The sequence below is a fragment of the Bison bison genome, unplaced genomic scaffold, assembly GCF_000754665.1.
Source record: "Bison bison bison isolate TAMUID 2011002044 unplaced genomic scaffold, Bison_UMD1.0 scf7180017864383, whole genome shotgun sequence".
Classification (NCBI taxonomy): domain Eukaryota; kingdom Metazoa; phylum Chordata; class Mammalia; order Artiodactyla; family Bovidae; genus Bison; species Bison bison.
The window spans coordinates 5,132,348-5,149,568 of NW_011494955.1; the positions used below are offsets into that span (position 1 = coordinate 5,132,348).

The following is a 17,221-nucleotide window of genomic DNA, read 5'->3' on the forward strand; positions in this document are numbered from 1 at the left end:
GGCAGGCCACGACTCTGGTTTCTGAGCCCTTCCACCACCCCATTAGCTCCTTTCTCTCTTCTTGAGCACCTCTCTTCCTTGGTCCTCCCTTCACCCCCAAACCTGCTGCATCTCTCACTCCTGTGGGTTATCCTTAGCTGACTGCTCCTGGGTGAGGCTCTCCTGCTGTGGGGTTGGGGTGAGGAAACTGAGTGCCATGACAGGGCACCTTGGTTGGGCATGCATCATAAGATGGGGCTGCAGAGCTGCTGGCCGATGCTATAGAGAATATGAAGGATATCAAGATAAACGGCAGACAATCAGTGCCTGATAAATGTCTGGATGCTTAATGCAACCGAGAGTAGGGCTAAGATTGGAGTTAAGGACTAAGACTCCCTAGAGCTTACCAAACTTATTAGCATGGTGGTCAAACTCTTCTCAGTGGGGACCCCACCCATTGTCCTACACAGCTGACTCCCCCAGTAAACGGAGCAGGCACAGTGCCCGAGGCCCGTAATACTTCTTAGGCCCGCAAACGTGTCTCAGTCTCTACAATCACTCTGGACTATGTTCATCTTAATACCAATGCAGTTGTAAGAAATATAATTTAATATTTTTTAATGATGGCTCAAGTGCCTAGGGCTCATGAAAGCCAAAGTGTGGTCCTGACCTTCTGGCTTCTACCATCCACTGCGCCCTCACCCTGAGGTCTTCCTGGTTCCTGCATCCACTTGTACTGCTGTCCCTCTGCGACTTTTCTGACACGTGAGATCTTTCCTTACTGAGCTCTTCCTACCTGAGGATTCATCCTTTGAGGTCTAAGGTCAAATGTGAAGCCTCTTTGTGAGGCTTCCTTGATTTCCCTAAAGGAAAGGAACTGTTCTAACTCACCTAGTCCAGCTCTGAAAATCTCTAGTTTTGGTATGACTTGTTCACAGCGTTTTTCCCAGCTCGAGTGGGAGTTCCACAGGGGGAAGCCTCATATGTCCTCATGTCTGCCCATGCTTGACACAGTTGTGTAGGCCAGATTGAAACCTAGAGGATTTCTAGAGACAAGAGACAGTGGCTGAGATAACTTTTCAGATGTGCGTGGTTCTTCACAACTCGAAGCAGCAGATCCTCCAAACAGATCAGCTAAGGGACAAGCCAGAAGAAGAGGAACCCAATGCCAGCTTCCTTCACCCATGCCATAAAACCTTTATTTCCATTGGGATCTATGTGCCATTCTCTTCTCTTGCTGGGAAAGAACTTTCCCCTTTCCCCGCTGCTGGCCACTCTTCTTTCTCTTTGGCTGGGCTACCCCATGGGACCTAGACTTCCTGAGTGGGAAGGAGAGGCAGCTGTGGTCCCATGGCACCCTCATGTGGTGATCCCCAAGATGACAGCTCGCTACTCAAAGTAGGAATCCCTCCTGGAAGCAATGAGTCCTCTTTCAGGCAGCTGGGGTTCTCTACTTCAGGCAAAGCGGCCATGTGTGGTGGGGTCCAACTTGCTTGGAGAAGAGCCGAGGTGCACAGCAGGCCTGCTCCACGTGGGGAGTTCACGCGAGAACAGCAGACCGGGCCAGTCACAAAGTCATGCTCCAGGCTACCCGTGAGCCCTGCTTCCTCAGACTTCCCAGGGATTCTGTTAGCCTTATCTGGGTCCTAGCCTCTGGGTTGCCATTACCTCCTTGTGTGGCCTAGGGCAAGTAACTTCTCTTATCTGGCTTTGGTTTCATAATATGAAAATGATAGGCTTGGATTAAAACAAGGATTTTTAAATTGTGCTTGCAGACCTTTGGAAAATCAGGGTCTGGTGGGCACTGCCCTCATCCCGCCTTCATTTTCATCCATGGCTAATTTCTTTGGAACTACATTATACGAGGAGCATTGAAAAAAAGTCTCTGGGACCTAAACCTGAGAAATCACCAGCTAGCTCCACAAAGTTTCTTTCAAAATGGACATCACAGGATTCCCAAATGTGGTCTCCCTCATGGTTACCTGGCTCCACTGTTCTAGGCTTTATGGAGACCAGTCAGCCAGAAAGGATCAGACTGGAGTGAAAAAAGAGTGGAGAGATGATGGCTAGTTGCTTAGTGTTCTCGTGGTGGGAGGAGCCTGGGTTCAAGGTTCACATTTGAGCCTCAGTTTCAGCTCCAGCCACGCACCAGCTGTGGAATACAGACCAGCTCCTTTACTTCTCTCTGCCTCAGTTTTCTTGTCTATAAAATGGGCACGGTGATTCCTGTCTTTCTCACAGGACTGTTGTGTACCTGTCAAGCACTGTCAAGGTGCTTCAGGTAAAAACAGCAAGGAAGACTTAGACCTCCAATTCCTCTGATAGACTCTATAGTTCAGTGGAAGCTGCAGGTGTCCTAGATGACCAGGGATCCAGGATGTGGCTGCAGAGGTGCTTTCCTTGAGTTTGGCATTGCTGCCCCGGGTCCTTCCCCAGCTGCCTCCTTTGCTTTGAAGGTCTGTTTCTTGGACAGAAGGAAAGCTCTAGGCCCTGTCTTATGTGTTCTAATGGTCTTGTCCACCAATGTGGAGGAAAGAAAACAGGCCCAATGTTGTTGCAAGGAGTAGGAAGGTTCTGCCTTGACTTCCATTGGGTTTGAAATCCATCTTTAAGGCTGACAGGGAAGCTGCTGGTCAGGTTCCCCCAGATTCTGTTTCCTGAGAAGCTTGTGGGAACTCCCACAGGGGGCGATCCAGGGCCTAAATGAAGAGCCAGTGCTGGTGGGGATCACTGGGGTTGCAGGTGGCCATGACTGGCTTTTTGTCTTTGGATGTCAGGCAGGTACCAGATCCTGAGTTCCTGATGAGTTGATCCTAAAAGATGACACAGCAAAACAAAGGGTCAATTTAGGCCTCAGACTTCTGATAGTACTGCCAGGGGGAATGAGATGAGGACAGTGAACCAAACGGAAGGGAAATCCAGAAAGGCACAGGGCGGGTACTTCCGCATTCCTTTCCTTGGATGCCAGATACTCTGATGAGATGCATTCCTGTGCTGGGTGCCAATTCCCCACCTCCAGCTTTAGCATGAATAACTGCAACACAGGAAGGCAGGACCATGGGCTAACTGAAAAATGCTTTCAGGATGAAATGAAAATGAAAACTGCCTCCAGATGGCCAATCTCAAAGACCTGGGCCACTGCGGTCTACCCGCACTTTCTGCCTTTGATCATATTCAGACTACTCCCTTCGCTGTAGCCCCAAGGTTAGGCTCCTCTTTTCCTAAGCCCAGGACTAGGGATTGGGGTGGAGTGGGTGTGGAAGCTCATCGGAGGCTGCTAGTTTGAGCCCGATCCTGTAGAAGTTACATCATTCATCCCGAGGCAGGGCAGTGTAATGGAAAGAACCAGTGCTTTTGAGTCAGACTTATCTAGATCCCACCACTTCATGGGAAGTAGATGGGGAAACAGTGGAAACAGTGTCAGACTTTATTTTTGGGGGCTCCAAAATCACTGCAGATGGTGATTGCAGCCATGAAATTAAAAGACGCTTACTCCTTGGAAGGAAAGTTATGACCAAACTAGATAGCATATTGAAAAGCAGAGACATTACTTTGCCGACAAAGGTGCGTCTAGTCAAGGCTATGGTTTTTCCTGTGGTCATGTATGGATGTGAGAGTTGGACTGTGAAGAAGGCTGAGCGCCGAAGAATTGATGCTTTTGAACTGTGGTGTTGGAGAAGACTCTTGAGAGTCCCCTGGACTGCAAGGAGATCCAACCAGTCCATTCTGAAGGCGATCAGCCCTGGGATTTCTTTGGAAGGGATGATGCTAAAGCTGAAACTCCAATACTTTGGCCACCTCATGTGAAGAGTTGACTCATTGGAAAAGACTCTGATGCTGGGAGGGATTGGGGGCAGGAGGAGAAGGGGACGACAGAGGATGAGATGGTTAGATGGCATCACTGACTCGATGGACGTGAGTCTCAGTGAACTCAGGGAGTTGGTGATGGACAGGGAGGCCTGGCGTGCTGCGATTCATGGGGTCGCAAAGAGTCGGACACGACTGAGCGACTGATCTGATCTGATCTATCTAGGTCTGAATCCCAGGTCTACCATTTACTAGTGAAGGATCTTGGGCCAGACACAAACTTGCTGAGCTGCTTCTGGCCCATCTCTAGTCATGGGGACACCACCTACTTGGGAAGAGCCTTTGGAAGATTAACCAAACCAAAGTACGTGAGTGTACAGCCTTGTGCTTAGCACACAGAGGCCAGGCGGGAACCATGAGTGACTCTTCATCTACTGGAGTTCAGCCTAAAAATACTTGAACTATGAGCTGGCCCTAGACCATGACCCCACCACCATCTTTATATTAACCAGAATCAGCCATCACCAAACATTACTTAAGTCCTGTGAACCCTGCCTGTGACCAAGCTTACATTCTCCATACTTTCTACATTGTCTGGATCCATCTCATAGTATCTCAGGAAGAAGATGCAGAAGGAAGAGAGGGGGCAGTTGTGGTCTCAGGTTCTTGATTCTGAGCTTTTGGGACAGCTGACTCACCTGGGTGAATTCCCATTCCTCATCCTTGGGCACTTGGCTATTCTTGCCGGTGAAGTGACAGCTCCTAAGGCCCAGAGTGCCAGCACTGGCATGTAGACACAGCTGCTTTGCGATGTTGTGGCGAAGGTCTCTCTGGGTTGTGTACTCAAAGTACTAGAACACAAGGCAAGAGAAGGTTCTGAGGGACAGGTGGAGAGTTTGCCCGCCACCTCCCAAAGCCAACAGCCCAGAGATACCAATCACAGATGGCCTCTTGGGGAGGAAGTGAGTGGGTGCCAAGATTTCAGTAATTCATGTGCCACCGTATCTGGGTTATACTGGAATAATAGATAATAGTTACTAAATATTTTTTCTTTAGGTAAAAATTTAACTTAGGGAATTCCCTGGCAGTCCAGGGAACTTCCACTGCAGTGGGTATGGGTTCGATCCCTGGTCAGAGAACTAAGATCTTGCAAGCTGCAAGGCTCGACCAAAAAAAAAAAAAAAAGTGAAAAAAATGAACTTTGCCTCATTTAAAGCGTTATCTGTGAAATCATGTGTTTGAAATGCTGCTTCTTTTTTTGTTACTAGATTCAGTTCAGTTCAGTCACTCAGTCGTGTCTGACTCTTTGCAACCCCATGAATCACAGCACGCCAGGCCTCCCTGTCCATCACCAACTCCCGGAGTTCACTCAGACTCACGTCCATCGAGTCAGTGATGCCATCCAGCCATCTCATCCTCTGTCGTCCCCTTCTCCTCCTGCCCCCAATCTTTCCCAGCATCAGGGTCTTTTCAAATAAGTCATCTCTTCGCATCAGGTAGCCAAAGTATTGGAGTTTCAGCTTCAACATCAGTCCTTCCAATGAACACTCAGGACTGATCTCCTTTAGGATGGACTGGTTGGATCTCCTTGCAGTCCAAGGGACTCTGAAGAGTCTTCTCCAACACCACAGTTCGAAAGGATCAATTCTTCGGTGCTCAGCTTTCTTAATAGAAAAAATGCTCACCAGTATACCACCTAAAATCACGGTGCAGGCCAGCGGTACAGGAAATGGTTTCAGAATGACTCTGTCTTCACTTGCACACATTGGCATCCTATTCAGTGTCCCCTGCCACTTTTTCCTTCCTTCAGCTCTGCTTCAAGTGCCTCTTACTTATCAAATACTGGGCCTTCAGGGTAGATTGAGGAACTGGGGCCAGGGAGGTTACTAGTTATTCCTCAGGAAAGAGCTGGACATTGTAGCCTGGGGAAAATGGGCCCTTACAGTGGGTGCAGGTAACTGTGAGGTGTCAGTAGGGAGTTGTTTTGGGGTCACTGATGGGTGGTAGGATCAGAGTGGTAGCTTCCAGGCCGGGGACGCATTGAAGATAGTTGAATGTAAGGGCTTCCCTGGTGGTCCAGTGATTAAGAATACACTTTGCAATGCAGGGGACACCGGTTCGATCTTTGATCTGGAAATATCCCACATGCCTTGGGACACTAAGCCCCTGTGCTGCAGCTCCTGAGCCTACATTCTAGAGCCTCTGAGTCACAATTATGGAGCCCAGGTGTCACAACTATTGAAGCCTGAGCACCCTAGAGCCTGTGCTCTGCAGTAAGAGAAGCCACTGAAATGAGAAGCCCAAGTACTGTAACTAGAGAAAAACTGTGCAGCAATGAAGACCCAGATCAGCCAAAAATAAATAAATGTCAAAAGTCAAGTCAAAAGTTCATCACTTAAAAAATATAATAAATGGGCCTCCTGGAAATAGCAAAAAAAGAAAAAAAAAGTTGAGTGTAGGTGAGGGAACGGGCTCAAAAAATTTTCATGGTCACCCTAAAACATCACTCAGCAGCTCACATCCTCCAGCACGCTTCCTGTGATAAACAATCCTCCCCGCCAGCCCCTCTCTACCAGCCAGCACTGCCGCTCACTCCTCTCTGGATGCCCTTGATGCACACTTAGGACCTTATCTGTTTGTATCATGCGTTTCCCCTCAGACTGGGGGCTTCCTGAGGGCAGGACTAGTATCCCCTCCTCTTTCTGGATCTCTTGTGCCCTAGTCCTCAGGAAAGACTACTCTGTGTGGAGAAAGGGGGTGTGTGCAGAGAGGAGGTGCCTGGGAGACAGGCCAGTCAGGGGCTGGGCTGTGTACCTGGTTGCCACCGAGGCCATGGCAGGTGTACAGGATGAGGGGCTTTCCCCCGTTGTTGTTCTCTCCCACATCCAGACAGTGATCCACGCCGAGGTTCTTGAGCTGCAGGATGGTGAACAGAGAGGGAGCCCAGGGGAACACAGTGAGGGGTTTTTTTGGTTTGTGGTGTAGGGTCCATCTGGAATAAATCTGCATGGCTGCATTCCCCCTCTCTGACCTTCCTCCCCGACTTATTAACCCAGATGCCTAGAGTGAATAGCAAATGAGGTGCAGAACCCAGGGGCTGGGCTAGGGCAGGGTGGGCAACCAGTCAGGTCTCTGGGAGAAGCCCTCAGCCTGTAGGAATGTCCTTCTGAGCAGTGGTTCTCCAAGTGTGATTCTCCCGACCTTCAGCATCGCCTGAGGGCTGGTTAGAAATGCAAATTGTCAGGCCCCATCCCAGTCCTCCTGAATCGACAGGTGGTGTCTTAACAAGCCTTTCTGGTGACTGATGCGAGTGGGTGAGAACCACTGCTAACAGGTGGTTTCCTCCTTATGAAGTTTTCAGCTAGCTCTAGAAGACGGAGCGGCCTCCAGGTCCCCCTCCTGGATAAACGAGTGTGGAGAGTAAAAATCGATTGTTTCTCATCCAGCTATGGGCTCAGTGGTCCTGAAAATTCTCCCGGGGCTTCTGGGATGATGGGTAGGCATATTTGTTCTCAAGACTCACAGCTCCAAAGAAGGTGGGCTTCAGGTCAGGGACAAACATCTCCGGGTAAACGTTGTCCAGGAACCAGGAAAAGTTGCGACAGTTTAGTCGCTCCCTCAGCTGCAGTCGTTCCGAAATGTCACCAAAGGATTTCTGTCAATTAAGGCAGCCCCCAAAAGGTCAGTTTCACTAGTCTTGGCCTTCCTGCATGGGCAGATGTAGCCTAGGGGTTCTGGGACTACTTTCTCCCAGAATGCATCTCATGCTCATTCCCAGTCAGTTGGGGTCCCTGGCTCAGCTCCACATCTAATCCCAAACCCCTTGCCTTGGCTTTGGGATCCCCACCCATAGCACTCCCCATCTCCTGTGAACTCTCAGTTTTCCTCCAGTCTTCAATTCCTAGTTTCTCAGAGCAAAGTCATTCTTCCAATAAGAGGTTCTTCTTCCAAATCTCGTCTCCCTCCCCTTCTAAAAGATGCTAGGGCTCTCCAGGCAGGGACAACAAAGCCTGCCCTTCCTCATTCTCTAGCCTCCAAAATAGAGCCTGGGCTCTAGCTCCCAAGGCCTGAGGGGTAAAGGCACTGGGTGGAGGAGCTGAGTGGGCCTCCATCATCATGAAGCCCTGGATCAGGGTCTGCGATTATGCCCTTCTCTTCATCTGAACATCTCCTGAGCATCCCCCCTCTCACCTCTCGGGCCATCTGTGCTGCCTGCAGATTTCTCCTGTAGAAAATCTCCTTGTAGCCATCCATCCAGACCTCAGCCAGGCGCACTTGGTTGCGAGCAATGACATTGATGCCCTTGGGGAAGGTGTGGGGGCTCTTGGTACGGAACACGTGTCCGACCACAGAGCAGGGGATAATCTCTAGCTGGCCACCGCACTGCCACACCTGCCGTAAGATGAGACGGGATGGGGTTTTCAGCAGGTGGGTGGGACAACCTACCCCAAGCAACTCTGTTCCATTCCCAGGGTGCCAGACCCCAGGTCCACGAAATCAGGGAAATGCCCCTCTCTCCCCCTGGAAAAAAAGACACTGACTAGGCTTCATCACTGGAAAAGGCAATGACACCCTACTCCAGTACTCTTGCCTGGAAAATCCCATGGACGGAGGAGCCTGGTGGGCTGCAGTCCATGGGGTTGCTAAGAGTCGGACACGACTAAGCGACTTCACTTTCACTTTTCTCTTTCATGCATTGGAGAAGGAAATGGCAACCCACTCCAGTGTTCTTGCCTGGAGAATCCCAGGGACGGAGGAGCCTGGTGGGCTGCCGTCTATGAGGTCGCACAGAGTCAGACATGACTGAAGCGACTTAGCAGCAGCAGCAGCAGGCTTCATCACAGGCCATAACTATACAATCCCTGGCTCTCTGATGTGGTTCACTTTTGATTTAAGCAAGTGGAAATCTGCAGGGTCCTGAGGGTTACCAGGGCCCCCTTTGGAGAAGAGACAGATGGCCAAATTTACATCCATCTACCTGCTCTGAGCTCTGGCGCCACCTGGCTTTTTGACCCAGAAAGGTGATTTCATCAGCTTACTCAAGTGTTACTGGAAACTCAGGAACTCAAGCTCCTTCAAATGGAGATGGACTTGTGACCCAATCAAAGCATCAATGCACTGATCAAAAGCCACCATCAGGTGGTTTATGGCAATCACCTGACCTTTAGTACAGTAGCCTCCTTACAGAAAGACTGAACAGAGGTCAGAGGCTCATGAACTAGCCCAGAATCAGGACCCTGGGAATTATGGTGCTAAGCTGGTGACCGTTCTCTGTCAGAGGGCTGGTTTAGGACACCCCTTCCGCTTGCATCTTCTCTTTTTTTAGGTTTTAGATTGGGAGGTATGTTGTTATTAATTTTATTTATTATTTATTTATTTATTTAATTGGAGGCTAATTACTTTACAGTATTGTAGTGGTTTTGCCATACATTGACATGAATCAGCCACGGGTGTACATGTGTTCCCCATCCTGAACCCCCCTCCCACCTCCTCCCCATCCCATCCCTCAGGGTCATCCCAGTGCACCAGCCCTGAGCACCCTGTCTCATGCATCGAACCTGGACTGGCGATCTGTTTCACATATGATAATATACATGTTTCAGTGCTATTCATACAGCAGCAACAGAAATGCATAATCATAGCCATAGTAACAGCAATGATGTCAATGAAGTGCTTATACATGCCAGGCATTGTGATAAGTGACTTCACTGTTGTTACTCAGTCCCTCAGTTGTGCCCGACTCTCTGCAACCCCATGGACTGCAGCACACCTGGCTTCCCTGTCCTTCACTAGCTCCCATAGTTTGCTCAAACTCATGTCCATTGAGTCGAAGATGCCATCCAAATGACTTCATAAGCAAGCTCATTTCCTTGTTAATTACTTTCCCCTGGTCGGAGATTTGTGTCGATTTCACCACAAGGAAGCCTTTCTTGCTAACCTAATCCTGATTTGCTTTATTCCTGGAATCTCTCAGAGTTCTGGGGTCCACCAGAATTTGGGCCATCATCTTCTCTTACAGTTATGAAGAGCATGCTGAGCGTAGGGGAGGGTAACTCCAAAGGCTACCAAGGCATGTGTCCTCTGACCTGGAAAGTGGAGCCTGGTTTTTCCAGAAAAAGGATAGTGACTGCTTACTGACCTGTCCCACCTTCACCCTAATTCTGTTCCCACAGACATCACGAAAGATGTCACTGGTCCCCAGATGTCCGGTCCCTGTTACCCAGCTATCCCTTCCCTCTGAGGGGTTCTGCCCAGTCATCTCTTCCCATATGTCCAATTTGAGTCCCATGGCCCTGGACGGGGGGTGTGGGGGCAGAGGAAAGGTGGAGTCATGACGGGGAAGAGCCACCCTTCTAAGTTTAGCTCCAGATATGCCAACCCTGCTGCTGCCTAAGAGACAGGGTCTCAGGTCATCCGTACCCCGGGACATTGTGGTTCCCCCACGAAGCCCTCTTCGCTCTCACCCGGAAGGACATTTCCACGTTCTCCCCTCCCCAGATCTCCATCTGGTTATCATAGGTACCGATGTGCTCAAAGTAGGACTTGGAGATGGAGAAGAGGCCACCAGCAAACGTCGGGGATCTGGAGAGACAGAGGGAAAAGCATGTGCATCTTCTGGGGGGAAAGGGGCCGGAGCCCAGCCTGGAAAGGGGCGGACTCACCACAGATGCTTCTAAGACTCCCTCCCTCCTCCTTTCTTCTTGTCTGGGATGTGCAGCCACTAACTCATTCACTTAGCAAATGTCTATTGAGCTTTTATTCTTTGCCTTCTAGGACCGGGTCCAAGAGAGATGTAAAGATCACGACTGTCTTCTGAAAGGTACTCATGGACTTCCCTGGAGGTCCAGTGGTTAAGAATCCGCCTTGCAATGTAGGGGACATGGGTTCGATCCCTGGTCTAGGAAGATTCTATAGGCCTTGGAGGGCTGGTGTACCTAGAGCCGGTTGTTTGCAACAAGACAAGCCACCACAATGAGAAGCCCGCGCGCATCAGTGAAGACTCAGCACAGCCAACAGTAAGTAAGTAAATAAATAATAATAAAAGGCACTTATTTACTCATTCAACTGGATATATTACACACGGGCTGCCTGGGGTTGTGCTATGTATTAGTCATACAGAGTAAAGAGACAGATCAGTAGAGAGACAGGGTAGTTGCTGAGAGAAAAGTCACCATCTTTTGCTTTCTGGCAGCAAAGTTCATAAAGCACAATAGATACTCAGTCATCAGAAGCTCTGTGAAAATGGTTTTGGACATAGGTGCTCCCGGAAACAGGGTAGGAAGTGAGGTGAAATTAAACTCAATTTGGACTAAAGGGAGCATTTGGAGATTACAAAAAGATTTTCTGGCTTTTGGACAAAGGCAGGGAGACACAGACCCACATTTAGATAAACTGATAAAACATCAAGAACTTAGATACCACGTTGCTCACAACAGGGGCTGAGCTAAGGACTGAAGGCAGGGGTGGGGGCTGGGGAGACAGGAGCGCACACGTATCAGCCACAGTTGGTCTCTGTGCCAGGCAGGCTGGCTCGGATGGGGCTTTGCTGCTCTCAGTGGGCGGCTCCATGTGGCACAGCCAAGCAGAAACCTCTGTAAGCCCAGGACCAGTCAAGGTGTTTCGGACACAGCAGGGCCTCGATCAGTATTCACTGGCTGACTAGTCAAGGCAACCACACAGGAGCCTGAAGTGGGTGTTACCCTACCGCTGTTCTCGTTGCCCTGAGGTTGGCTTATGTAGCCACCTTCTGGAAGGAATTTCGGTTGGGAAACCTTCAAGCTCAGGCAGGCTTTCTGTTCCTGGCTTTGGCTTCTCCTAGGGGGTTCTAAGCCAGCCCAAGAAAGGCTCAGAGAGTCCTGGACCCTAGATGAGCATTTTGGAACTAACTGGCTGTTTCTTGAGGGTCTCCTGGACCTAAGCCCGTCTCTTGGCTTTTTTCTTTTTAGTATTTATTTACTTATTTAGGCTGCACCAGGTCTTACTTGCGGCACTCAGGATCTTTAGTGTGGCAAAGGGGAACTAGGTCCCTGACCAGGGATCAAACCCACATCCCTGCACTGGGAGCTCAGAATCTTAACCACCGGACCACCAGGGAAGTCCCTGTCTCTTGGTTTTGGGAGGTCCCTCTGACTAAGAAGACACTGACAAATTATCTCTGAGGATAAACTACACGGGGAGTGTCACTACAGACCCACAACCAATAGGCAACCTCTAGAAACTCTCTGTATTTTCAGAGAAAACCTTCTGTATTTGCCAGGGCCTACTTCCTGAGGTCCCCTGGGTCCTCACCTCTCCTTAGTCTCCTGTTGACATTGGGAGTGGAGGAAGAGAGGGTGCTGCCTGCAGGTCTCCTGGGGGGTACCCAGCAAAGTGCCTGAGGCAAGCAAGCACAGCACCAGGGCATTCGGACCAGGGAGCAGACTCATTGCTCAAACACTGGAGCTTTGTCTTCCTGCTGCATGGTCCTTGGACATTGGAGCAGGGGACGTCAGTGATGGGTGGGGGCCAGGTGCCCTGTCCCTGACTGTGCCACTGTGTGCCTGGCCCCTAGCTTGCGGGGAGGGGACTTTGTTGCTGTGCATCCCAAACAAAAGACATCTATGAATCAAGCAGAGAGTCAATAGGGAGTTCCAATTTCTTTTCTCTCTCCTGTCTTCTTTTTTCCTTTCTGCCCCTTCTGCTGCTTCTTCTCTTCCTTCCAAAGGAGACAGAGCAGCTGGCTGTTCCAGATCCATGGGATTCCTTCCTGCAGCCTCTCTACTGAGGGTCTGGGCAGCATTTCTTAGGATCTAGGGACGTAGAAGAGGAAAAAGCCTTCCCTCCCAACTCTGCTCACTATATCCCCAACTCTGCTTCCCACCACCCCTGGTATATGTTTGATTGAACCTTCAGTTTCCTGGCCAGTATAGAAAAACAGTGGTACAGATAATCCAGAAGCAATGGATACTCTAAAACTCACTTCTCAACTCAGTCTGGTTGAGACGTCTGTGGTCTCCAACAGCACCCACAGGCAGTCTGAGAGGGAGGAGCAAAGTGGGTGTGTTGGGAGAAGGCAAACCCAGCTGGGCATCAAACGATGGATAAACTTTTAAGCACCTGTCTTCTAGCTCAGGGGCTGGCAGACTGTGGCCTGTGGGTCAAAGCTGGCCTGCCTTTCCACGGTTCTGGCATAGAATAGTTTTTACATTTTGGAAAGATTCTTCTTTGTAGCAGCATGTGTGTATGTGTGTGCGTGCTCAGTCGTGTCCAGCTCTTTGCAACCCGACAGACTGCAGCCCGCCAGGCTCTTCTCTCCATGGGATTTTCCAGGCAAGAATACTGAAGTAGGTTGCCATTTCCTACTCCAGGGGATTGAACCTGCATTTCTTGCATCTCCTGCACTGGCAGGCAGATTCTTTACCACTGCGCCACCTGGGAAGCCCTAGCCTGGCCAAACCTAAAATATCTGCTATCTGGCCCTTTCCTGAAAAAGTTCAGGACAACCGCAACACATTGCCAATTGCAGGACATTTGTCTATCTTCCTTTAAGACGTTCTCAGTCAGAGATGGCCACTTGGCTGCACACATCACCCCCTCTTATTATAATGGCTGTTTTACAATGGTCTCTACCCACTATGTCTCTGCAAGCAGCAGTCATGTCCTTTCTACCTGTAGGGAAGAAATAATGAGACAAAGTACAGAAAGCCCTGAACCCAGGGCCTGGCACAAGGAAGATGGAGAGTGAGGGCCAACTGTTATGTACTGGGCAGGACAGCACCATGGTGGGGGGACAGGCTTGTGGCCAACTGGTGGGATGGGCATTCTTGCTCCCCCAGTTTCCAGGCTGGTATAGTCTGGGGCCAACTGTTAACTACCAGGAACCTCAGTGTTCTCATCTGCAAAACAGGCTAATCATAGTAGCTACCTCAAGGGGATGATGATTAAATATGCTAAGCTCTTCACACAACACCTAATAAACGCTGACCTGAGATGGCCCGGGTCCCTGTGACTGCAGAGGCCAGCCTGGGGGCCCACAAGGCTACGGTACTTACTTGATGGGGTAGGTCTCATCCTTGCGCCTCTGCTTCTCTCGTGCTGGTAAAACCTCCCAGCCGAAGGTCAGGCTCCAGTCAAAGTTGCCCCGACTCTGGACTCGGCCCCTCTGGACAGGCTTGGAGAACTCAAAAGTGTTCAGGTCAATGGTGACGATGTTTGGGCTCACCACCACCGTCTCGTCCTCGGCGATGCGAGCCAGGAGTGGCTCCAGCCAGCCGTGGAAGCACTCACCTGCAGGCCGGGGCCAGGAGACAGCAGTCAGGGTGCTGCCCCCCAGCCAGCCTGCGCCTCCCGGCCAGTGGGGAGCCCCAGGAGGACAAGTACCCGCTCCCCAGTGGTAGGCAGGAAAACACGTGCAAGCTCCATAGCCACAGAGAGCGGACAGAGATCTCCCAGGACCCGCCTACCCCTGCCCCTCCTCCCAGACAGGTGCAAATGGCTTTGGAGGGGAGAACAGAGGTATCAGGGGAGTAACATGGAGGCTCCAAAGGCACAGGGAGGCCGTAGAGGGCTGTCTTCAGGGTCTGCAGGCTAGCCACTCAGTTGACTCTCCCCACCTGCGTGAGGGTCTCATGAGGGGGTGCCCCTCTCCCTGGGGTCTCTGCACCTCATGCTTCAGCTCTAGCTGCAGAATAATCACCCCTTGGGGATTTCTGATGAACCGCAGAGATGATTTGGCCCCTGGAGTGATGATTTTGTTGGTGAGTATGGCTGGCATCCTTATCCCACTTGATAAAGGAGAAGACTGAGGCTCAGTTAATGGCAGGGTCAGAACACAAATCCAGGTCTTCTGACTCCAAGTCTACAGCTTCTCAGAATATGTATCACTGCTTTCAGGGGACATTTTTCCCCCCTGACAACAGCAAGGGAAGTGTGTTGTTTGGGGGCAAAAAGCAGGCCTTCCTTTCCATGTGGAAAGGGCCACACCGAACAGTGCCCAGAGGTAATAGGAGCCTGTCCGAGGGGCTGAGCTCAGAATGAGGTACAGATCAGGGGAGCGGGGAGAGGAGTGTCTGGGTTCTAGAGCATCCTCCCAGCAACTGTGGGGTCACCACAGTTTTAGGTTTTAGTTTTAGTGGTTTTAGGGCTGTGCGTGCCTCCTGATAACCATCCTAGGGAATGGGGTGAGAGAAGGGTAGAAGAATCTGGGGGAGTCCCAAGACTGCTTCGCTCCTGGGACAGCAGAGCAGGCAGGGGCCTGGGTGATGCGGGGGTCCCAGCTTTTCCTTCTGCCAGGGAGGGAAGCGGGGCAGAGCCAGGACGGCCCCTTTACTCACAGTGGGCATCCAGGAAGGTGAGCACCTCCGCCTGGGCCACGCTGGCCCCCAGCAGCCGGGCGGTGATCAGCCCCTTCCTCTCCTGCTGCCGCACCACCTGCACCACCTGCAGCTGCTTCACGTACCGCTCCAGGGGCTCCTTCAAGTACTCTGGAAGGCACAGGGTCGTTGCCACCCGCTCGACACCTTGTCACAACCTAACTCCCCATCGCACTTCCCAGGTGGCGCGCGTGGTAGAGAACTCGCCTGCCAATGCAGGAGACGTAAGAGACGTGGGTTCGATCCCTGGGTTGGGAAGATCCCCTGGAGGAGAGCATGGCAACCCACTCCAGTATTCTTGCCTGGGAAATCCCATGGACAGAGGAGCCTGGCGGGCTACAGTCCATGGGGTCGCACAGAATCGGACACAACAGAAGTGACTTGGTGGTAGTTTAGTTGCTCAGGCGTGTCCGACTCTTGCAACCCCATGGACTGCAGCCTGCCAGGCTCCTCTGTCCATGGGATTCTCCAGGCAAGAATACTGGAGTGGGTTGCCATTTCCTTCTCCAGGGGATCATCCCGACTCAGAAACTGAACCGGGTCTCCTGCACTGCAGGCAGACTCTTTACTGACTGAGCTACAAGGGAAGCACACATAATCTTCTGTGGGTGCCAGGTCCGGGCACTCTCAGGCCTCCAGCAGGCCTGCATTTTAACCCTCTCTCGCACCTACTGTGCTGAGCAACTTCACCAAAGACCAAGGTGGGCGTCGGGGGATGGAGGAGGTTCCCACAGCACATGGCCACCTTGCCAGGACACTCCACTGGCTCTGCAGCGCCCACCCTGTGTCTGTGTACCGGGGCGACTTCTCTGATGTTAGAGACAGGACCTCAGAGCTGTGTTTCTTTGGTTTCAAATGTGCCTCTTTTGGCCTCAGCTCCCTCTCAGCTCCCGATTTTCAGAGCTGTGTCTCAGGCCTCCCCTCCTTTCCACACGAGGGTTTGGCAGTCATTTCTCTGTGTCCGAGTCCCTGTCTCCCAGGCTCTTCAGAGCAAGCCTGACAGGTAGAGCATACACAAGTGTTCATTTCTGGCTTCTGGGGCAGCAGCAAGAAGTCTTACTCTAATCCTCTTTATTACCTCCTCTGCACGTGGAATTTTTAGGAAGATGAAATGATGCAGAACAGCTCTTAAATTAAATTTAAAAACCAGATACCCAGATACCCAGTGCCTACATAGCCAGGCAGAGCAGTGAGCTTCTCTGCCCAGGGAGCGGGCGACTGCAGGGTAGGTGATGAAGGAACAGCCAGAGGTGGCGCAGGGCTGGGGGAGACTGCAGGAGGGGCCAACGCCCGAATTGGAGAGGGGGTGTGGAAAGCTCTTTGAAGGGCGGGGTATCTGATGAGATTTCCAGTTCATTCTGAGAGAGGGCTCACTTCAGGACCCTTGTAAATCAGTCAGAAACCCTCAGAGCATTAAAAATAGCCCTAGGGACTTCCTTGGTGGTCCAATGGCTAAGACTCTGCACTCCCAATGCAGGGAGCCCAGGTTCGATTCCTGGTCAGGGAACTAGACCCCACATGCCGCAAGAAGATCGATCTTGTGTGCCACAACTAAGACCCCGTGCAGCCAAATAAACAAATAATAAAAAATAAAATACACTTACTCAAGATTTAAAATATATACGTAGTTTTAAAAAATAACCCTATTCTGAAGCAATCCATCTTGGAACAGTCCAAATCGTAGTGATGATTCATTAAGTGCTGTTTTGGTTTATCTGTGCAGCTGCTCTGTTCCCCACCGTGCAGAATGGATGGCCTGTGGTTTCAGAAGTGGTGGTGTGGGGCAGGAGTGAAGGCTGACCGCGTCCTTTCTCTCTCGAGGGGTGTGGGGTCAGCCCAGTGCTTAGGCCTTGCTCCCAGCGTCATATCGCACAAAATGGGGGCTGTTTTTGTGCAGGTTGATCTCTCCCTCTCTACTTCTTATTTTTGGCCATGCCATGTGGCATGTGGATCTTGGTTCTCTGACCAGGGACTGAACCAGGGTCCTCGGCAGTGGAAGCATAAAGTCTTAACCACTGGACTACCTGGGAAGTCCCTCTCTCCACTTTGAAACACACACACACACACACACACACACATTGTGT

General features: G+C 51.0%; 2 protein-coding genes and 1 non-coding gene across 6 annotated transcripts in view; 1 reads left to right on the forward strand and 2 right to left on the reverse strand.

Moving 5' to 3' along the window:
- The window catches only part of CELA1 (chymotrypsin-like elastase family, member 1), a 21,812-nt gene extending 20,760 nt beyond the window's left edge, over nucleotides 1-1,052 (reverse strand). The window contains exon 1 of the mRNA XM_010857851.1: nucleotides 871-1,052. The gene's annotated coding sequence lies outside the window, so the exon portion shown is untranslated. The remainder of the gene's footprint in view (nucleotides 1-870) is intronic.
- Nucleotides 1,053-1,152: 100 nt separating this feature from the next.
- GALNT6 (polypeptide N-acetylgalactosaminyltransferase 6) overlaps nucleotides 1,153-17,221 on the reverse strand; it is a 34,489-nt gene continuing 18,420 nt past the window's right edge. For 3 of the 4 annotated variants that reach the window (XM_010857849.1, XM_010857848.1, XM_010857847.1), the window contains exons 5-12: nucleotides 15,099-15,248; nucleotides 13,818-14,052; nucleotides 10,251-10,368; nucleotides 7,978-8,178; nucleotides 7,310-7,441; nucleotides 6,601-6,702; nucleotides 4,485-4,637; nucleotides 1,153-2,792 (exon numbers count right to left, since the gene is read on the reverse strand). In XM_010857849.1, the coding sequence (XP_010856151.1) occupies nucleotides 2,679-2,792; nucleotides 4,485-4,637; nucleotides 6,601-6,702; nucleotides 7,310-7,441; nucleotides 7,978-8,178; nucleotides 10,251-10,368; nucleotides 13,818-14,052; nucleotides 15,099-15,248 (1,205 nt within the window). In that variant the 3' untranslated portion in view covers nucleotides 1,153-2,678. Of the gene's footprint in view, nucleotides 2,793-4,484; nucleotides 4,638-5,427; nucleotides 5,483-6,600; nucleotides 6,703-7,309; nucleotides 7,442-7,977; nucleotides 8,179-10,250; nucleotides 10,369-13,817; nucleotides 14,053-15,098; nucleotides 15,249-17,221 lie in introns of those variants that run through there. The other variant, XM_010857850.1, reaches the window with a different exon arrangement.
- TRNAG-CCC lies at nucleotides 16,572-16,644 on the forward strand. The gene has a single exon. It is a non-coding gene; the product is annotated as a tRNA-Gly (tRNA).